The sequence below is a fragment of the Rhopalosiphum maidis genome, chromosome 1 (genome assembly GCF_003676215.2).
Source record: "Rhopalosiphum maidis isolate BTI-1 chromosome 1, ASM367621v3, whole genome shotgun sequence".
Classification (NCBI taxonomy): domain Eukaryota; kingdom Metazoa; phylum Arthropoda; class Insecta; order Hemiptera; family Aphididae; genus Rhopalosiphum; species Rhopalosiphum maidis.
In genome coordinates, this window is record NC_040877.1 from 89,058,488 (window position 1) to 89,083,171 (window position 24,684).

The 24,684-nt window shown below is 24.8% G+C and overlaps 2 protein-coding genes across 2 annotated transcripts in view; one reads left to right on the plus strand and one right to left on the minus strand.

Moving 5' to 3' along the window:
* Window positions 1-6,232: 6,232 nt before the first annotated feature.
* LOC113556512 (conserved oligomeric Golgi complex subunit 8) lies at window positions 6,233-12,624 on the minus strand. The gene is made up of 9 exons (XM_026961507.1): window positions 12,383-12,624; window positions 11,222-11,293; window positions 10,766-11,160; window positions 10,484-10,697; window positions 10,271-10,422; window positions 9,922-10,194; window positions 9,656-9,862; window positions 9,040-9,183; window positions 6,233-6,448 (listed from the first exon to the last, which is right to left on the minus strand). The coding sequence occupies exons 1-9, from the start codon at window positions 12,426-12,428 to the stop codon at window positions 6,347-6,349; spliced, it is 1,605 nt and encodes a 534-aa protein (XP_026817308.1). The 5' UTR covers window positions 12,429-12,624; the 3' UTR covers window positions 6,233-6,346.
* Window positions 12,625-12,817: 193 nt separating this feature from the next.
* Window positions 12,818-24,684, plus strand: part of LOC113556787 (neural cell adhesion molecule 1-like) — a 159,139-nt gene continuing 147,272 nt past the window's right edge. Inside the window, exon 1 of the mRNA XM_026961938.2 lies at window positions 12,818-13,111. Within this exon, the coding sequence (XP_026817739.1) occupies window positions 13,060-13,111 (52 nt within the window). The 5' untranslated portion in view covers window positions 12,818-13,059. The remainder of the gene's footprint in view (window positions 13,112-24,684) is intronic.

The window sequence follows — 24,684 nt, forward strand, 5'->3', positions numbered from 1 at the left end:
GCACTACAATAAAATACAAACACTACCTACCACATAGAATTGACAATGGATTATGTTAAAAATATAACTTAAAATAAATTAACACCGAATAGTTGGTTAAAAGAGCAGTCCGAGCTCTGTAGATCAACTGACCAAGGACGTTTTTTTTTTTTTTTTACTTTTGACCCTATAACAGTTTGATTTCAAAATAGGTAGGTATTAATTATCTAATTGAATAATTAATTATAATTTTATAATTTATTATTCCAAGTTACCAAACAAAACAATTCGTCAAGTCGTCAATACACGAAATTTTATTTCACGAGAAGACACAATAGATTATCACAAACATGTACGATGCCTCAATACCACGATCTAAATGGTTTTGTAAAATAAATTAACATTTTATTATGTAAGTACCTATTTAGCACTACTGTTTTAGCTAATTTATGTCTGTAATGATGTCTAACCTATTAATACCAATGTTTGTGTATAAATTAAATAAGTTCCTATAGGTAAATCATATATGTATACCTACCTAAAATGTATAAGGCCTTGAAGTCCAGTTATAATATATGTTCAAATACATTCGCATTGTCATAATGTATAATATTACAAATGACAAACAAACATAATTGGAAAATTTATAATAAATAATACATACATAGGTAAAGTGAAATCATGTTAAGATATTGTAATCGGTATACCTATATATATTTTGATATTGATAAAATGTACAGATACACATAAGACACATAGTATAGTATTAAATAGGCACCTACAATGACGTAGGTAATTGTACCAAATGGTAAAAATTATTTTTAATTAAAAAAAAAAATACATATTGGCGAATTTTAATGAATACTCCTTATTTGAGTAAAGACAGAACATAAATATTGTAGTGATACAATTTTGCGACATTGCGTTTGGTATGTAAATGTAAAATTCTCTATAATTTATCTAGGTCAACGATTCTCAAACTTTTATAAACACTGTACCCCTTTTTATCAATACATTTTTTTGGGTACCCCTTCTTAGTAACTAAACTAAAATATATATAAAAAAAATGTAAAGACTTACATATATGTTGGCCAGACTTGTACCCCTTAAAAAATTTCGAGTACCCCCAAGGGGTATGCGTACCACAGTTTGAGAAACACTGATCTAGGTAGATACCTACCTAATGGGCAATAATCTTATATTTGCTTCAAAATACTGTTGTCGGCCAGCGATCGCAAACGGGGTAGCCACTAATAATTTTTAATAATTGTTTATAAATATTGGGAAGATAATAATGACGATTTAACTGCAGTTGAAACATTATAACATGTAATAAATAATTTTTCCCTTTCGGCTCTCATTAATAAGCTTGTAAAAATGTTGGCTACACTTCCTGAAAGTAACCGTTGCAAGTGCAGAACGATCCTTTTCAACGTTAAAGCGTCTAAAAACATGCCAAAGGAACATTGTGGGACAAGTGCATTTCACTAGGTTAGCCCTTTTAAATATTCATGAGAATAGAGATGTCATTGTTGATCCACTACAAATTGTTAACAGACTAGCACAACGTAGACAAAGATTATATTATTTTACTTCTATAATTCCGTAATCCTTAAAAATAAATAAAAATAGTATTAATATATATCTATTAAATTATATTACAAATTTTTATTTGTTAATATATAGTAGATTCTCGTTACCTATGTCAAATCTCAAGAGCAGGAAAAAATTCGAGGTATCGAATTTTATTAAAATCTTTAAAAAAAATTGGTAAATAATTTGAATACTTTAAGTACTAGGTACATATACTACATGTACTACAATAATGAATAAATTTTTTTTTTTTTGATTTATTATTATGGTTTGTTTAATATTACTTTTGTTTTTAAAAGAATGTAAAAATTAATAAAAATTAATTGTAAGGACATTTAATTTACGCTTATTTTCCATTTCACTATTTGTATACGAAATAGAAATGACTACAATTTATTATTGACTACCAATGCGTGAAATCATAACCACTATACTAAATATAACACTTAATTTTTTGTTTTTACCGTACCAAATGAAAATATTATTTGTGTATTCGAGATAACGAAAAACGATTAATTTTATTTCGAGTTACGAAAGCAAAACGCTATTAAGTGTAATGGTAGTTTTAAGGGGATTTCAATGTAATTCGAAATAACGACGTTCGATGTTATAAGAATCTACTGCGCGTATTTGTATATATTGCGCAATATTCAGCCAACTATTTTATTTCAATTCTTGTCCCAATCCTAATAGCAATTTTTTTCTTTTTTCATATCAGCCTGCCTATTAAAAATAATAGAAAATCAACCCCCTTTCTCCCATAAATAATCTAGGTATACATCACTGGGCACTTATAATAATGGGCATAGGTTAATTGAGTTCCAAACTAAATTACTGTTTTTCAAAATCGGTGAATTGAGTCCTTCGTATAATATTAGACTAGTTTTAAAAATTACCTAAATGTACAGTCGTGCACCATTAATTATTGCGAGCATATAAGCACATTTATATCAACATTATAATGAACGTAATAAAACAATTTTTATTTCTAATGGTTACAAATTTCGGTTCCATAAAATGTTAAAGAATGAAGTCAAGCAGTGGACTTTTTCCTCAAGTAATGTAAGTTCATGTAAGTGCTATTTGAAAATCAATGATTCCAACACAGTTATTGATAATTTTGAAGATCACCAACACAATAAACCAGATGAAAGGCTATGAACCTGCAAAGACTTAGCAATAGTCTCAAACGAAAAGCTGTCAAAGATATTTCAAGTAAGCCATCTAAACCTTTACATTCCGAATTACAAAGAGAAAACGTAAATACATTAACTTGTCAGATACGGCTCTTATTAAAAGAAATATACGAAATATTCGATCATACTGTCCACTCTAATTTACCAAAAACTGAAACGCATGAAGTTATTAATAAAATAATAATTAAAACAAATACGGACGAATCTTTTCTAATGGTTAATGATAACGATAATAATATTTTCGGATTTTCAACAACATCCAACTTAATGGTTTTATGTGATAGAAATACGATATACGTTGACGGTATTTTTAAAAGTTGTCCCAAACATTTGTTACAAATCTTTACGATTCACGCACTTGTGAATGAAATGTATGTCCTAGTTAGTTTTTTTTTTTATTGCCAAATAAGGAAACTAAATTTTATTCTTATTTTTTATTTATACGATGGATTAGTGTACAATTGTTGGTTTAACGTTTTCACCAAAATATGTTTAATTGACTTTGAAAAATCTATACATAATGCCGCGCAACAAGTTTGGCCAGCAATTAATATTAAAGGTTGTCGTTTTCACCTTGGACAAAGTTGGTGGAAAAAAATAAACGCTTTGGCTTAAGTACAAATTATAAAAAAACGAAATTCAGAGGAAAGTACCTTTTCAAACATTTTTATTTTTTATTATGTATTATTCATTCAAAAGTTAACATTATTTACCTATTATTATTATTATTATTATTATTGACATTATTAATTATTATATTATGTGTTATTCATTCAAAATTTGACATTGATTACCTATTATTATTATTAATTTAGAAAATAGGTACTAATTATTATAAGCATTATTAATTTACCAGAATAAATATTTTATAAAGGACTGAATTCACCGCTTTATTTTTTTTTTACAGGGGACTCAATTTACTAAATCCGGTAATATTATGGTAAATAGCTGGTATTATATTTTGTTATTTATTAGTCTAATAAGAATTCTGATTTATAATGTTGGACATAAGTAACTTAAATAAAAAATAAAATAATTTATTAATGTTAGATATTTACCAGTAAATAGTAATTATTAATTACTACGGCTCGGATTTATATGTAAATACATATTTTTACTGTGACTTGATAAATTAATTGAAGTGAGTGATAAATTAGTTTCAAAGAATTTCCAATGAAATTAACTATATTTTATTTTACATATTTTTACATATTTTGTCATAAGTAGGTACATGTTTTTACATATTTCTCAATAATTCCGTTTTTTCCTACATATTTTGACAATTTGTTCATTTACGATTTTTTAATAATTATTAATTATGTACAATTGTATTTTTCAATACAGACAATTTCCAATATTTCCATAAGTACAAAATAGTAACAAAATAATACCAATTATTGAACTTAATTTACGGTAAATATAACTTACTCCTTCAGACATAGTCAAAATGCTATACTGTTCAATTACATCAGTGGAAGTCGAAAGATAATTTAGTCCGTATAAGGCAATTTTACGACCAAATCGAAGATCTTTTGAATTTTAAAATTTCAAAAATATCATAAATTGTAATCAAGATAATTAATTTTTTTTAGCTTTTTGTATTTATATTTTATAATTTATAACACATTTTTTTTAATAATTTTACTATTTAAAATATAATTTGTTTTATTAGAAACTCATATGGATATATTATTATAATTAAATATTAATAAATAAATCATATTAGTAAAATACATAATTTGGTTTCATAAATACACATAAATCCGAGCCCTACTAATTACCTATGTTAGTAACTTAGATATCACTTAATATTCATATAATTTTATTTGCTTAACATGATCATGAGTTGTAACATTGTAAGTCGGTAATTCAATAATTACATTGTATTTTACATACAATTAAGTTTCTACTCCATTCAGGGAATTGAATACCAATGTTTTTAAATAATTTAATATAGACAATATATCAAATATTATGTAAATGCAATGCAGTAATATACTTTATATTTATATAAAATTATATAAGTATGTATGTAACTAGACTGTAATATTGTGCAATGACAACACTCCTATCAAAATAAACATAAATAGATTTCTGTAAAATGTTCGTAGTTTTTGTAAATATTTTACTATTTGATCTAGTGAACCTTTTATCTTCAATAGGCCATCAATAATTTAAAAATAAAATTTAATAATAAAAATAAAACGAAATGATATAAGTATCCTTTAATTGTATTTTTATAAATTTTGTTTCACATACAAATTGTATACCATGGGTTGGAAATCACTAGTCTATGACCTACATAAGATTGAATTTTCAACTTTTTAATAATTAATATTTGATATTTAACCCTGCGTAGGTCACGCGGATTACTATTGTAATCCATTATAAAATAAATTTTTTTTTCGTATTTTGAAAACCTATATAATTATTTCATCTTTTCAGTACCTTCGAATGACATATTGCTTAATATAATTAATTCGTTTTCGAATAAGGGTCGCAGAAGTTGTCGTTGTTATCAGGGTTCAAAGTTTGTCGGATTACCAGTGTATGCCGCGCGTTTATTTTTTAATCATAATTATTAAAAAACAAAAGTACGAGGAATTCATGAGAATGTTGTTTTATATGGGTGTGTCCAGATCATTTGAAATACATTTGCATTGGGTGTTGTGATCAAGAACAGAGTGAGGAATCGATTTCAAATAATTCAACTCAATAAAAATGTATTTTTTTTATGATTAAAAGATTTAAAATGTAAAAAATTATATTGTACTCTTGTTTTTCGTAATTTTTTTTATAGAGAGTTAAGGTATATGTAATATACTCAAATATTAATATGTTTATACAGGAATATTATAAGAATTTAATTACATTGAATAGCATTGCAATTTAAGAAAACAAATTCTAATAAATTATTATTTATTCTCATTAAGTTAAAATTCATATTCTTAAGTAAAAAATAAAAATAAAAATGTTTTCTTCATTTCACTAAATTTGTCAGTATGTACTTAGTGTATAATTATAATTTATAATCTTCAATAAAAACTTAGAACCTATTAAAAAGAACCAAAAATAAATGGATTACAATTGTAATCCACGCGATTACTGACGTCCTATTAAGGTACGCGACCTACGCAGTTAAAAAAATCCTAGGTGTTGAAATATTTGGTTTGAATTGATCATTGTCCTAACTAAAAGTTAGGAAGAATAAGGAGGTACTATTGGTAAAAGATATTGGAAAAGATATCACGAGTTCAAATTTCATCACTAAGTAAATTGGCACAACAATTGGCAAGAAATACAAGTTTTGGCATAAAATAATCTACATTAAAAATTATTTTATTTTAAGAGATAAGTTTAAATAAACATAAATAACAAGGCAATAATACAATAATGATAATGAAAATAATAATAAAGACTATAAGTTTATTAACATTTGATTAAAAATAAATCTATAAGCTATAAGTAATATAAATAGTATAAATAACTTTTATTTAATAAACAAAATAAATTAAGTCATAAAGTAATTCAAATTATCAAAGAGTTGCAGATGAATTAAAGCTATAATATGTAGCCGTTTAATCTGTTGATATGTTATTCAGCACAGAAACATTTTCGAATTCATCCAATAATTCTTTGATAGGTTCATTAATAATTTCTGAATCAATGTATGTTAAATTCTGTAAAAAAGATACATAAATTATTAATTTCTTAAAAAAAAAAAAAAAAAAAAAAAAAAAAAATGGTAACACAATATTCTACACTAGTAAAATTATTAATATTTTCAGACAACTTAAAAATGTTTAATTCAATAAAACATATTTTTATTAAAAATAATAAATAATCAAGAAAAATTTAGATAAACGTTATGGGTAAACTCATATAAAATTTCATTAGACACTTTTAATCACATTAGATAGGTATTAGATTTTAAGATATTATGTAAGTCTACTAACTTCAGTTTCAAAAATCATATATACCAGATTAATAAACCACCTAAACAGTGGCAAAGCATCATAGGAGACAATGAGATAACGTCTACACACTAAGAAATTAGAACACAGGACAAATTATTTTGTTTAATAAAATATTTACAAATTTTAACATTATTTATATTATAAAAATGATATATGTTTTAATATTTGTTAAAATTGGTTTTTTGTTGTACAGTTATAGTCTTTAAGAATTATTAAAATAGATTGGATGCGCGCAATAGGGCCGTGCGGGTCATTCCAAATATTATATTATTGTATTATCAAAGAGACATTGCAATGCAACAATTATGGGCGCACGGGTACAGAGGGAATTTAAATATAAATGGGGTTTACTATCTTTGCTATGAGACACATCTCGCTATTTGTATTTCTTCAATTATCGACATCACCATCGCGTTGTCACGCCATCGTCCTCTGTAAATTGCTATTACTGATAGCCTACTACAACCTAAGTGGCTAATGATTTAATTTATGTCATTTTGAATGATGGAATTATTAATTACTCATACGAAAAAAAAAGTATTATCAAATAGGTAAAATAAAAAGGGAGGAATCCAAGCGTATTATGACACTAATCATTTTATTCAATGTCTCCCCAACTAAAAACTTAAGCTTCTCCACTGCACCTAAATGCAACTGAAGCCAATCCACACCATAAATTTGGTTTTAAATCAAAACATTCAACCACATAAAAAATAGTATTGAAAGAAAATTCTATACTAGTGCAGTATTTTTTAGGTATTGTACAAGAATTTGATTGCATCTAGCATGACAGTCTCTTATAAAGTTAAAAATACTAAATATTCTGTCTGCAATTTATAATCTTATAAAATCTTTCGTCCCTGATCGCAGTTTCTTAGTCCGTATTAACTCAGAAATTAATTTATTCTAAACTCCTCAAAAAGTATGGCAATATTATTCACACTTCATCTACCTAAAACTATGAAATATTTAAAAGTTAACCTAGATAAAAAATAAAAAATAAATTTGAAACCCACACATTTTTTCAAAACTATAACAATGGTACCAATGACTTAAAATACATTATCCTTTAATCAATTGTCACACTGCTTTAAGATGAAAATACTCCCTGCTTTTTTACAAATAAATTCTAATACGCTTAGTATTCTATGGAGTCCATATCTGGGGCAGCTGCGCCAAAACTCATATAAATAAAATTCAAGTTTTCTAGTCCAATATACTACAAATAATGTCAAATGCGTCTGGTTCTTAGAAATGATGCCTTTCACACAGAATTCAAATTTCTTTTAGTTAAAAACTATACACAGAATATCATGCAAAAAGTGCACAATATTCCAAACTCAGTGATTGCAATATTCTCACTTAATCAATAATAATTTAATATATATATATAAAAAAAAAATAACAATAAAAATATTATTATATATTATTATTTTCACACTACCTATATCTTATTAATTATTATGTTATGTATATTTTTGTAAGTTATTTTAATTTATTAATTGTACAATTTGAAAAAGAAAAAAATACTATAACAACAATGAATTACATGACTGTCAGGAAAACTTAAAAAAAAAGATTGTATTTAAATATGTGATCTATGAAAGTGATACTAAAATTTTTAGTTTTATGCATCACTATAAATTATTTTCACAAATTAATTATTTTTTTTTTGAATTTTCATCAATTTATATAATTTAACTACACATCTGTCATTATTTTGTCGTATGTACTCTATCGTATTTATCATTTTATAACTAACTATATTTAAATTTTAGACAATTTTGTAATAAGTGAATGATGTAAAAGTAGTTTAAATGATAAACAAAAATTATTTTTTAAATATAATTATATTATTTTTCACCATTGTTATGTTATTCGTTATAATAAATAATTATAAATATAAAAAAAGGCAATTAAAAACAAATATTGTACTTAAATAAAATATTGAAATATTGAAATACTTGTTTTGTGTCCCTCAAAAATGTGTTAAATGTATCAATAAAATAGAAAACCCTGTGTGAATCCAAGTATTATTAACTAATGTTAACTTAATATACGATAAAAAAAGTATAGCACGCAGGGAAATAGTGCTAATCTTTATTACAATAAAGTCATGATAATAAAGATATAAATCATTTAGTAGAGTGCATACCACAAGGATCTCGTAATCGTAGGTAGACCGCAATTTATGGTCACCACATATGACAAAATAACCCATCTAAACTTACTTAATTAAACAAAATATTTAACTAAATTATTATATCAACAATTGTAGTATTTAATAAAAATACCTCTTTTTGAAGTGATGTTATTGTAACTCCAATGAAAGCAGCTATACTAGCTGGTTCATATACTTTGTGTAAACATCTTTGTACATATGGAACAACATCAGTTGAAAAACAAATGCAGAGTTGTCCAAATATTTTTTTGTCACCCTATAAATAATAAATCTATTAAAACTTTTATTGAAGTAATATTTAGGTATTATTTATTATTTCAATCCTCGTTTTAAATGTAAAATCAAAATGACTGACATTTATTTATTGTATAATCATAAATAGCTTTAGGAAGATAATTTGGGCATAATTTGAGTGTAACAACTTATTAAATTTACTTAAATATTTATAATAGAATGTCAAATTTTGTGTAAAAATAGTAGAATTTAATTTTTATTAATTTATGAATTATGTTGGTTTGTACAAAAATTTTTTGATTTTTATGTAATAATTTTCATTTACAGAATCACTTTGTTTAAGTTTTTTACTTAAATAAAACTTCTAATAAATCTATTAATTTACAGTAACAGAAAAAAGGGATAAGTTAATTTAATTGCTATTATTAATGTAGACAATTTTTTTCTTACTTTAGTTTACACTAAATAATAATAATATAATTAATAATCTTTACTTCATCATAGCTTTTAAAATCATCTTGATAATACATAGAAAATAATGCACAGGACGCATTATGTAATGTAGTATGTAAACATTTGGTGATTTCATCGGCAGCTGCATAAGGAGCATACTCTCCTAGGTCATTGAGAGCACTCATTACACCATTACAAAATTTTGCCAAAGGATAATATTCAAATACGGGTGATGGTATATCATCTACCTAATAAAATTTAAATTTAAGTATTTATTAAAAATATGTTAGGTACTTAGATGTCTTACTTCATCGTGAGTTTGGTTCATTCCAACATTCTTAATATTTGTTTTTAAAAATGTTTGTAAATCTGTTAGCCAAGTAATTTCTGTCATTTTTAATAAGTCTGAAAATCTTTTTACAGTCACATTGATAAAAACAGGTGCTATGAGACCTCTGAAATCAGTTCCAATATGTCCCAATGATTGCCCAAAGTACATACATTGTGTGAAAATTGTCTCTAAAGATGATGGTCGACAGTTTGGAAGATCTTTTTTAAGTATATTAATAAATTGACATACCTAGAAACATGTACACATATAATTTGTTAATGAAATAAATAAGATAATATATTTTTTTTATACTGTTAACTGAAACCTTTTGATTGGTCCAAGAATAATAGAACTGTAGTTTTGATGATCCAGTATCAGAAGAATTATCTTCAGAGCAAAATATTAGGTTGTATTGTGTAGCTATATTTGAAAGACAAGATCGCGATACCTCAATAGTTTCTAATAGGTGTTGACTACCTATAAATACAAAATATTATTATCTAATTTCAACAAACATATCAACACAAAATCTACTTACTGCTTTCATCAGGAATATTTTCTAATTTAGAATTAAACCATGCATTTCTAGTCTGTAAAAACTTAACAGCCAACTGTTCTTCATTTATTAAATTTAATGTTCTTAATAGTCGAACAATACGCATACATAGTGGTAATTCTAAATCAGTTCTTAATTCTTGACAAAGTGCTGACATCAACGTTAAACGATGTTTTTCTACTTCATCATGTAACAACTAAGAATTTATAAAATTTGATACAATTAAATTTTACATTGTTTATTATGACATTAAGTACTACTAACCTTTACAGCTGGTATATTATTGGGTAAATGTTTAGCATGATTTGCCAGTTTTAGTGCTTCTTCATACAGTTTATTTTGAATACAGGATAACATGAGCTGTGGAAGTTCTAGAGCATGATGCATAATACGGGAGTTCCAAACCATAGCTAAAGTATTACGATGGCGTTTTTCTTTAACATCTGCCCACTGATGTAACATTTCTTGACATTCGGTTTTAAGTTTTAATAAATAATTATCTAATGTGATAGTTTTTTGTTGTGTATCATCAAATTTATTATATACAGACTCATAACAATGTGAAGTCTTCACAAATGTTTTGTAGTTATTTAAAGCTAAATCTTTAACCATTTTAACAATGATGTCATTTTTATCTTCTAATGACTTATGTTCCTTACCTAAAAAAAATATATACATTTAATAGTGATTTATAATTAAATATATACTATGAGTAAATACTTAATTCTTCTGCAGTGCACTTTCCAAGATGATCTAAATAATTTTTAATGTTTGGATCAGTTTTTACATCATCTAAAACAATATAAAATTATAAATTTACATTTAATATAAAGTATAAAATATAATTACATAAATAGTAAGTAGTTTAGGTATAAGTATTAGGTTGGACTATAATTTTGTTTTCATGTGAATTCATTTTTATTAAATTTCTTGTTATACGAGACTACGGCTATTTTCGCGACTACCTATGTTATATAAGACTACCGCGGTTGTTTTATGAAACATCACAATCCTGTTATCTAAGATTACTAAAATTTGCACATTTTCCTATTATCACAGACTGCCTTAGTTTTATTTAATATTTATATTTGTATAATGCACCTGCATATTTAATTCTTTGATATTTTTTTTAATCAATAAGTATTGTTGGGATGGCTATATTCGAATTATATACATAAAAAAGGATTTAAATACCCAGTAATCATTTGTAATGTATTACACAACACACGCTACATATGTGGCGTATGGTCACTAAAAACAAAAAAATAATAATTATAGTAAATACAAAAATAATAGAGGTAAAAAATGGAAAATCCACAAATAAAATAATAGATAATATAACAATTGTGAATTGCTACACTAGAACGTAGCACATGGATATCATACAGCTAATTGTGGTAGTCGCGATAAAGGAGGTAGTCTTGAGTGGTAATCATGAAAATAGCCGTAAAAATATAAAATGGGACTACCAAGTAATAGTCGATTTGCCTAGGTTTACCAAGGCTCTGAATATTATATAATTATAGTACCCGTAAGATTTTAACTCAGTTGGTGCAACGTCGGTGTGGCATATTATGCACACGTCTAATGCACTGTATCAATTAATACATAATTAGAAGATAGATAAAGATAGTTAATAAAAGAATTGAAATTTCTGGTAAAGAATGTAATTAACTGATTATAACATTTTCTAGAAAATGAGCTATCACATTATGAACATAGAACATGATTGAATATTTGGAACAAATTTCAATTAGGTAGATATGTCATATGTAATCTCAGATTTTAACTGCAGAATAATTACAACGAACTTCATATCTTGTAATACTTTTACCTATGTACCTACTGATTCGTTGGATCAGTGTCAATTATTCTAATTACCTGGTATTCCGTCTGGAAACAGTAAATCTATCAATTGGCCGTCCATAATGTGAGCGTCTTCAACCCTTATCAGTATTAAAAAAATAATTCCGGAATGTCACAACAAATAATAAAATATTATATTATTATAAGCTTAATTTTGTTACACACAAACATAACGTTAAAAAATATATTAATGATCATTATATTAGATATTATTTAGATTATTAATGACGATGTCAAATGTTGATACTCTTTTCGACTAGCACATCAACAACGGACACGTTATCAGTGTTATCACACGTCGTGTAGTTATCCGTTATCTTTAGGTAACCAACTGCATTCACCAATCACCAGTCGCCCGACCATGACCGCGTGCGTGCTAAACCGGCGGCAGATATCGCGCGCGCGGGCTACCAGAGATTTGAGCACGTTCAGTTTTCGTCTGAACGCGCCGCGTGCCAGTGTGCTCTACGGGTAAAGACGGGTCTTTTGGGGTTTTTCCTTTTTATCTAGTCCACGAATTACGTTATTTTCTTTCTTAAAATGAAACTTGCAACGTAATCCATTTCGTAACATGTGCAACGGATAGAAGTTTTCCAATCGTTGCGATTTAGTGTATTTATTTCATTTGCATACACCTTCCAATAATTTTTGTATCGATTTCTCCGGATTGTTATTACATTTTTTCGCTCACGATGGCGTCATGGACCAATTCGAAAAGGAGTTTCAAAATTTTCATAGTGACAGGTAAGATTTTTCAAAATGTATTTTGTGATAATACAAAACGTAGATATTAATAATATATATTATATTATGCATCTATATAGGATAAAGCCACATGTGCATTTATTATATATTTTTGCACATGTATATATGTCTAATATAATTAAATTATAAACATTTTAAATTTTACAATTAATTGATGTTTTACTTGGAAAAATATTTTGACATTATAACCTTTTTATATTTTTTTTCATCTTTAAAGTTTTACACTAATTTCAGAATTCTACCCCATACTATGGGGCCTATAGGACATAGTTATAAATAATAATTTTGGAAGTAGTATCAATGGGCGGTCCTTCCTTCCGCTATCCAACCTATAGTTAAAAAAAATGTTAACACGATTACTTATTGTATTACATTTGTTTACAGATTGTACATTTTTTTTCTATATTTCTAATAAGAATAAAATAATAATTTGATATTTTCTTAACAACTTATACTTTACTTATAATTTAAAGTTTACATGAGCATTGTATAGATATATATTTTATTACCTATGTATTATTATAACAACCAGATATTTAAAAGTACCTGAATAAATTATAACCAAAATATTTTTTAAATATATTTAGTAAGTTATTTAATATGTTGAAAACGTTTGAAAATAATGATATTTAAAATACATTTGAGGAATAAGCTTATCCTATAGAGATCAAAATATTCTAAGATAGATTACTTAGCTTTTAACTATTTATAAAGATTGAGACTATTAGGAAATATCTAGTTTCTCACAGTCTTGCTTAGTTACATAATATTGTAGTAAAAAAAAAAACAATAATGTTAAATGTTATATTATATCTTTGGACGGTTTAAAAAATTATATAAAACCTTAATTTACCATTACTGCGCACACAGTAGATCTATGCACTATATATTTTCATTGTACACATTATTACGCCTTAAATCTGCCTAGCATTTGAATTATCTCCGTTGAAAATTATACTTAACCTAACAGATAGGTGTTTATTTTAAAAAAAAAGTATCTAAAGAATAGATAAATTGCATTCCATTTAATTTTTAAATTTTGTGAAATTTGTATGGATTTATATTGTCTTATATATTACAGTTGAAAAAATTGAACTTAAATATATTGGTGTACCATGGTTTCACAAAAATACTTAGGGTGATAAAGAAATTTATGATTAACTGGATTATAATCATCAGATAATAAGTTTATTTTTAATATAATTTCTTGAGTATTTAATATTTTATACTATACTTTAAGATATGTAATTTTTTCTTGTATTTTTAGTAATTAGTGTTTCGTACCAATTCAATTTTTCTCTCCCCTTAATTATAGGACTTAATAGTTTTTTTAGTAAATTATTTGTAATTTTATTTCTGAAAGCCATACTTTTTTATATTGCTATGCTTGTGTATTTATACGTCACTTGGTATCACACATATTTATTTCGTCTATGACATTTGTCTTTATAAAATTAGTTTCGTTCACCTTCTGTCGGCTGCAAACGTAGCAAGTACACATATTAACATAGTCTGTTAAAAATAAAATTGTTTCAATGAATCTAAATTGTATTGAGTGTATAGCTGAGGTGATAGTTCTAGAAAAAAATAGTTAAATTGTTTGAAACGATGCGTCGTTGCTTAAGCGTCCGTACGAAATCGAAATTAATATGTTATAAAGCACGGCGCGGCGTGAGATGCGGAAACCAGTAGCTATCCTAACTAAATGAACGATAAAACGTTGTTAGTACCCACTTTGGACGATGGCACATTATTGTATGCCGTACTGCCGTCCCGCATTATCATTGTTTATATTATTAATTATTTTATTGTCACCGTTTACATAGTGTTTATTCACATATGTAGTTCCTGCAATTGGTTATAACTTTTAAGTTTTATATATTTTATTCCGTATTGGTTCTGAGTTTTAGACGGGTAAAATATACCGACGATATGGCGGCTGCCTATTATACAACGTAATAGTATAGTAATTAAACGGTTAAAATGACAATTTGCACCTCTAGAACAAGACTACCACAACTCAAAATTTATCAACTTTGAGTTATGACTACTGTTGAATAGAGAAAAATAAGCTCTATAAAATTCAAAACCGCCACATTCAATATAATTTTCATTTAGCCACTATAGAGATGTGTCAATATTGAATTATTAAAATTTTTAGTTAATTTTCAATACAAAAGAGCCATATTTACTTTATGGCAGTATACTTATTTTAATTTATCCAAATTATTACTGAAGTCAAAATTCAAGACTGCCTTATTTTGACTTGTGGTGTTCTTGTACTGAATAAAAACTAATTATCGTGTGATATGTTGAGTGCAAAACAACAATATTTAGAGTTGTAGCATTATTGAATTTTATAATTTGTGATAGTGCAGCACTAGGCTTAAATTCAATACTGTCATATTTTAATAAGTAGCCATTTAAAAATCAATTTCTGTATGCAATACAGTCATATCTCAAAATATGGTAGTCTTGCATTTACTTTAAAAATTGTAAATGACCACAAGTCTAAATTTTTAGGTTTAAGAGTGAATTTAATAATATTTGAAAAATAATAATGTAAAGTATGATTGCAAGTATTTAAGTGTTTAATTTCAAACGTATAAGTAAAAAACTCATTAAAGTATCTTAGGTTCAAATTTAAAATCAATTTTTCTCAAAACTTTAAATTTTGAGATGTGATTTTCTTGTTCTAGGGGTGGAATGTATCAAGTAAATTTGATAATTTAGACGCATTCATGTTATGTTGGTTATATACACATAAGCACGAATACGCATATCTACTGGTATAAAAAAAAATAGAAAATTCACGTAAATAAAATGTGAAAATATGCCTTGAGTATATTATAGTATAAGTATTATTATATTATATAAGTCTATCGTCATAGACATTTTGTTATACACTCGTATTATATTGTACGTATTTCATTAGGTAATTATAACTTCTGGAGCTTCTTGGTTTGAGTGTAGCTTGTTTAATCAGGATAACCTACTCCTGATTGAGAGAAAACAATTAAAATAATTATAGTCGGTAGGTAGATACCTATAATTTTAAGTCTATAACTAACTGTGATATACAGATGAAACTTGGTTTGGTGATGTTTGTAGGAAAATATGACCAAGGTGGTCCCGCGTGGCCGTATTATAGTGGATTGGATAAAGCGTACGCAGGCACGTTTTTCGTATTTCTATGTAGGCACCCATGTTAAAAGTAAAACCGTTGAAGTAAAAAATATAGCATACAATAGATGAATGTATAATAAGTAATAATTAAAATCAGCTTTATACAGTTGGTTTATAGGTAAATTATTTTACTTATAACTGTTATACGTAAACAGAGTGATTGTATTATTGAACAATACTCATTATTTCAAAATCTATTAGTGTTTTTGAAAACATTTTTTTCTTATTTTCCCGAATGTTTTCAAGTTAAAATAAAATCAATTTTCTTTTTATTTTGATTTAATGAGTGTTGTTTGATGAATGAATCATTCAACTATGTACGATATACTATATATTAATGAAATAATAGTAAATAATAATTTGATGGTAAATGTAACATTTTTTCAGTAAATATTTTTATCACAATAAACCGTTTTAGATTATGATTAAATAAAGTAATGTATTAGTTTTGTAATAATAATTTTTGTGACGTTGACTTTTTTTGGATAGGAAAAAAGTTTCAAAAGTTTTATACAACTCTATTATCGATTGGAAATTGAGACTAAAACTTACAAGGTACTTCAAAAAGGTCAATTTTCGATTTTTTTTTAGTACTTTCTATCACCTTATTATTTCTATGCCCTGCTTCCATAATTATCATACACTATAGATACAATTTTCTTGTTCCAAGTTCCTCTTATGTTGATTTAACGTGCTAACAGTAACTAACTGTTTTTATTTGATCTAATAATCTATCATGTTTATTTTTAAGACTATCAACTAATTTTCATGAAATAATAGATAGGTAATTCTAATTTTAAACTATATTTCTAAATATTTGTTAGTATATATAATGACTAAAACATTCAATACCAGTTTAAAGATAGATGAATAGCTGATTAATACTTTAATATTAAATAATTATCAATGTCACTTATAATAATTGTGAATGAATTATATAGTTTTATGGGATCCTATATTTTCTAATTAAGATTATCATATTATTATCAAATACATTTATTTTTATTAGTTTATCTATTTTCAACCAAACAAATATATCATTTTTTATTTTATTTTATAATCTGAAGAAAAATATTAGGAAAACATTGTTGTTTTAATTTCCTTTTTAGTTCTTTATAAAAATAAAAATGTCTAAGAAATAAATTATGTATTGTCATTTATAAGGTATGATTAACTTTTAAAAAATAAAGGAGATATAACAGACCACAGTAAATTGAAAATGGCTGAAACAAGTTTTATTCATGGTATTTCTGTAAATTAACAGAACTTTATAGAAACATACGTTGTAGAGTACTTTACGAGTTATATTAAACTTTTACGTAATAATATAAACTCGTGTTTATAATAATATGTGTGGATTGTATAAGAGTTGAATTATTTTCATCGTTTTACCAAGTTAATATACAGTTTTGATGAATTCCCAAAGTCCGGAGAACAAAGTTTTTAACATATAAGTCTTAAAAATAAATAAGCACAAATAGAACTTATATTATACATTTATGCATAAAAATCCTTATCGAATTGAATCATTTAATGTTAGTTTAAATCAATTCAAATTGATATTTTCCACAGATTTTTTTTTTTGTTAGAAATTAAGAACTATTGCACAGGTATCTTTTTAGTTTTTGAAAACCTTTAGTTTAGAAACAGACAATGGATTGTTTCTATAACCTAAAATACCTTCTTAAGTATATTTTATTTTCTTGGACCTGAAAATTTGCTCATTTGAAGTTAAATCCGAATTCTTTAACTTTTTTGACTTGGTAATCGAGATCCCCTTCCATCCTATTGGCAAGTTACATTATTCATTTTTTACATTAAAGACATTCCAGTTATATAAACCACTCATATTGTAACGTATATTAATAACATAGTTATATATAGTTGGTGCAAACGACAATCCAATAATTTTATTATAATAGCTAATTAATCCAGATTCACATCACTGTTCTTATTAGGGACACAGATTCAAAAAAAAAAAACCAATAAAAATAATTCCATTAATTTTAATATTATATTTTAGAAAAAATATCCATAATTTTATATCGCTCTACATAGAATATCAATGTTTTAGGTATTTTTAGAACGTACTTAGTTATTTTATTTTGCTTGTAATTTGTGTTAACTTGATGTTACCTACTTTGTTATTTGCTGTCAGCGTGTCACATATTTTCTTCTGCTTATTTAATTAGCAATAACACTAATAGCTAGTGTAACTAGTAATAAACAATTATTATACCGTATTAAAATTTTAGTTAATAATTGGAATACTTTCTAAAAATAAATTAATGAACATCGAATATTTAATGTGATCGCTGATCAGTAAAAGTTTTTGAACCTTTGGTCTTGAGTTATATGAAAATTTAACCTTCCGGTTGATGGCGTGACACTATAATCGGTTGTGTATTTTCAGTTACCATTTTCATACAAAGAATTAGCCAAAGTTTGCTCATAATAATCTAATAATGCTTTTAGCAAAATTAAAGTGTTTTATCAATTTGTCATTTATTTTTTACTGATTATTGTTTTTAATTTGTATTAAATTATGTACGTGTATTAAAATGTCGTGTGTTTACTCAAAAAACATATGAGATGTATTTAATTAATACATTTTAGCAGTCTCAATATTTTAAAAATGTCACTATGTATATAAAATAATAATAATATATGTAATGGTGAAAGTGTCAAGTCCCTATGGTTAATATTTTTAAAATTACTACATAATAAGAAATCATTTCATTTTTTAAAATACTTATTTAATATTGTCCAAATTAAAATTTTTTATATCTATGAAATAAAAACTGCCCTAATGTGTTTTTGATAATTGTGCAGTGGTGTATTAAATATATAAGTTTTCAAGCTTTTTGACCAAGAAAACATTTTTATCAACATTTACAAATGAAAAAAAGGTGGGCAAGTGGGTATCGCTATGTTGTATATTAGAGATAGAGAGATGGATATCCTATATTATAGCTAGAGTTTTTTTTTTTATAGTTATTTGAAGAAAAAGTTAACCTTGTGTTGGGTTTTTTAACCTTAGATATAAATTACAAACATTTTATGAATTTTTAACTTCAAAATTCCTTGCTAATTTTCGCGATTTTGACATATTTCGTAAACATTTGAACTTTTAATGCTTATAAATAAAAATTGTAACTAATGATTTTTGATTTTTTTTTTACTTTAATAAGAACAACTTATAATACACCTTTTATTAAATTTTAAAGATTTTTTGGAAAGTAAAGTTTTCTAATCTGTATTTCAAGAAAAAAAATTTAAAAAAATTGAAAATTTCAATGGTCTATAAATAGTTTAAAAAACTTCTAAATATTTTAAAAATATAATCGTAAATATAAAACGCTAATATAAACATTTTGTGAAAATTTCATTTATTTACAATAACTCGTTTTTAAGTTACAGCAAAATAAAAAAAAATCGATTTTGTCGAAAACTGGTTATGCGTATAAGATTTTCCGTTTTTCCGTAACCTTTCCTGACGTCTATGAAAACTACTGAAATTTTTTTACTTTTGATCCCCCCCTCCCTCAAAAGTCCTAACTAGATTAATTTTCCGTTTCAAAGAGGGGATGAAGTCAAAAATCAAAGCGCTATTACCTACTACTCTAAAACGTGATAGTAGACACGAAAAAAAAAATTGAAAAAAAAACATATATCATTGTAAAATCAATACATTCATCACTCCATTCAGAATCTAAAAATCAATAGGATGGGATACAAGAGTTTTAGTTTTATAATAGACACTATTGAAGTATTAACGATCAGATATTATCATAATTATATTATGAATACATTATACACATTATGTAAAGTATGTTTATAAAACTAGTAGGTATACGAGTACTGCGTAGTATTCAATTGTTATTTTACTATTATAATACAATTAAATAAAAGTAAAATAAATTAGCGTGATAATTAAGTAGTAATCATTTATAATTATATCCAATAGTCAATTCTTAATATTTTTAGAAAATGTTCTTTTTTTTTCACTTTTTGGACTGAAAATGAATAATCACACTACCCAAACACCGCCTACCAGCACTGATTAGGAAAATAACACTTAACCATTAATGGTAAAAAATTATGGCAAGCCTTTTGTTTATAATATAAATGCTTTCGACTATGTCAAAGTGTATAATATAACATAACATAATATAGTTATCTATACAATCTTCTGTCAACCATGAAATCTGTGAGCAATAAATGTACGGGAAACATTACTACAAGCGTGAAAGTCAATAATAAATTATGAAAACATGTTGATTAATATATATATATATATCATAATATACACTTATAAATTATAGTAATATTTATATTTAATAGTATGTAATGTATCTAGTACAAATAGTACAGTCATTAAATTTTTAAATATTGATTTAAATATTGTTTTACAATAAATCTATTTTTTTTTGTGTTTTTGTTTGTTTTGACTTTTATTCTTGTTTATCAATACAGTGTTCTAAAAGGAGTAGGTATTACACATAAAGCCACTGTATAAAATTGATTTCAAATTAACCTATATATTGTAAAATATGTGTATATTTAAAAAACTTGATATTTTCTTTTAGTTTGGTTATTGAACAATTTGAAATTTTCACTTATATAACCTGGAAATTGAATGATTAGGTACAAATTTCTGATTATAAAATTAAAATAAGAGAATTAAATTCACAATTTTTTTAATAGTTCATAATAGTATGATGGAAATAAAAATATAGTACTTCATAATTATAGTATATACTATGTAGCAACTTGCTCTTGGATCTTGTTAATTAATGATAATAGTAATTCAAACTTAAAAAAAGTTTTATACTTTGTAAAATAATTATTACTTTTAAAATAATTATTAATCGAATAATGTGCATAGATAAGATATGTTGGTTGTAGTACACATAAAATACTACAAAAACAATTTTTTGCAATCTAACCTAACCTAACCTTGTCTTGTATCTCAGACTTTGAAATAAACCAGTATATTAAACGTATTATTTATTCTGATTTTTATAGAAATGATAAATCATACACATACTATATATAAGTAATTTATTTTACTTATAGTACTACGGTATAGGTTGATATATAATTATTTCTGAAATTATTATATTATTAGTATTTAATTATTATAATAATATATATTTATACCATAAATTGCAATGTATCTAAAAATTTATGTTATGGCGACACACTATTAAAATATTTCATACTTTTCGACACACAATAAAATAATAAAAATAATGGGTAATGTGTAATATTTAATTTTAATTAATAATATAAAATATTTAAATTATGTAAATAACAGATAAATTATTTTTAATCATCATAGACATTTTTTCAAACACTTTTTATTAGTTTTTGTAAATTGTGTCAAAAATGTTAGTATATTTTGTGTCATTTAATTTAATTTGTAACACATTTAGATTTATTCGGTAACACACTGGTTTAGAGACACTGCTATATTTTATCAAATTATATAACTCAAAATTTAATATTATCTTTCTTTAACAGTTTCCTAAAACAGTAAAAATAGGTTCATTTATAAATAGATAATATCTTGAACTAAATCAAAAATGGCATTGCGTTTTATAAAATTCATGATATTATAATACATGCTGTAGGTTAAATCCCCATCAATTATGTATTTGATTTATAACAAAATAATTAACATTGTAATTCAGCGTTAAAACATGTAATTTTATTCAAATTTGAAAATGTCTATAATTATTATCAAATTTGTCATTGGAAACTACCTCTATTATTGAAAATCGAATAATTTTCAACAACTCAAAAAGTGATGACAGAAAAACATAAAAATTATAAATACATAGTATCATTGTAAAAAAATACATTCATCGCTCAGGATTTAAATTTGTTTTAGTCGACAATTTATGTTGAGAAAATATTAATATTCCGTAATTGTTTTTGTTTCTCCTCATTAACTTGAAAAGTATAAAGAATATTTTTCTTTTTATTCTATGAAGTATCAATTAGTTACAATTTTCCACCGGTAACAACCCTTTAAGTTTAAGATTAAAGATTTTTTATTGCTTCTAAAGACACACCAATACATAAATCACTCAATTCACATTCTTAAATGTGTAATTTTTAAAATACTTTTTCAATTTAAATATGTGCACTTAAAATATATTTTAAGTCAGTCTTGTAAAAAACATTTTTAAAATTGTATTTAAATAAATATACAAATACATTCATTTAGAAGGTATTTAAAATATTTTTTTAAATACTATTAATTTTACTTATTTAATTATAAAATTTGGTAAGACAATTAATTTTATAATTAGTAATTAATCATTTCAAATGTAAGTACTTATCATTAGAACTTGTAATTACTTACTTTATTTTATATTGAAAAATGAAAATATATAAAATTTTGTTATATTTGAATTGTAAAGTACTTTAATTTAATTAAAAAATAAATAGTTGTTAATGAAATATAAAATAATTAAACGTTAAATAAATGTAATTAAATTATAAATATATGTAATATAATAAAATTATAATCTAAAAACAATCTTAAATTCAATGAATAATTCTTTTGAAAATTATTTACATAAAAGTAGTTCATTTATAGTAAAAATAAATGAATGACAGTATTTTAAATACATACTCTCCAAATACTTAATTCAAAAAAGTATTGATGAACTTAAATATTTTTACTTAAATATTTTATAAAACTGTTTTAAGTTCTTCAATTTTACTAATTTTAGAGTTTATTACTAGATTAACATAAGGTTATTTTATAATTAGATAAAATTACTGATCATAATTCCGAAATAATAATACATGTATACTTATATAATGTAAATTGCTTTGAGTTATTATTTTTGAGCTTTATTTTTTGTTATAAATTATATTTACTGTTAATAAGTAATATCTATAGGATACAAAAATAGAAAATTTATTCATGCGTATGTTTTTATTTGGAGAGTTAAGTTTATTTCACTCGTTAAACCCTCAAGTCTATGTAAATGTTATGAGTTACATACACTGCGTCTGTATTAACGTCGTGTATACCTGCTGTTGTGCGTGAGATTACCGTTGCTGTCGTCAATTTATGTAACGCCGATACATACAAGCTTCTAAATGTACCAAGCATTAACAGGGCTCACAAACATCGAATTCTGTAATGCGTAAACTAATGGATTCTGGGTGTGTAATGGACTTTGATGACAGTATGCCTTAAATAACTGATTCCGGATTATTAGAGCGCTTTCATACTTAATGCTATAGTCAGTTTTCGATTTCAATATCTTTAACATTACCACGGCCATTACACTTAACGATGGATGATAAAAATTTATATTTCTGACAAATCATCTGGTAAAATAAAAAAAACATTAAAAAAACTAGAGTTATATTAATATTAATAAAAAAAAACAATTTATATACTAAAATATTTTTATGATTGTATACATTTCTTTGAATACAGATTATTTAAAAGACATTTAATCTATATTTTAATAAGAATCGTGATTAAAATTCCCAAAAACAATATTATGCATAATTAATGTATACAGCATATTATATTTTATAATACACGAGGCATAAGTACTATAGTAATATATATATTCAAATATTCAATTGATTTTTGTGATATTATTATATATTTTTAATGAAAAACTAAAAAGCATTTTTTTTTAATGAATACCATTGTGAAATTTCATACTTTTAACGATTTTAGTAATACCCATATAAAAATAATCTTATAAAACGTGTTAAATAATTTATGAATGTGTATATTTATATAAAAAAGTTCAATAGTTCGTTAACATATTTAATTTAATTCAAATTAAACTAAAATATATTATGTTCTAAAATGTTATATTATTAAAATCAATGTGAGCTTAGAATACCATACTATAAACATATCAGGTAATAAAAGAAGCAATTCTACTTTAAATAATAAATTGTATTTTCTTCAATTTTGTATCTATACTTAACAATAAATTGATTCAAAAGTTCACTCTGCTTAAGCGTGGGCAATCGTATGTAAATTACGACCTTTCCAATTAACCCTGGTATCATTTTTTTTAATGAATAAAGTGATTTTTATTAGTTACGTACTTTTACTAACATTCTAATACTCATATATTTGTCATTATAATTTATGTTTCATTATAACATACATATAGATATATAAATAGTTAACTATTAGTATTTTTAGTATATACGTTCGATATTTTTGCATGCCTGTAGATTTCTGTGGGTGTTATTTAGGTACACATAAATAAATAGTTATTCAAAATCAACTTTTTTCGTAGAACTTCAACGAAATTTAGTAGCATTATATTTACAAAGTTATGTTATTCTTTTTTGTATCTATTATG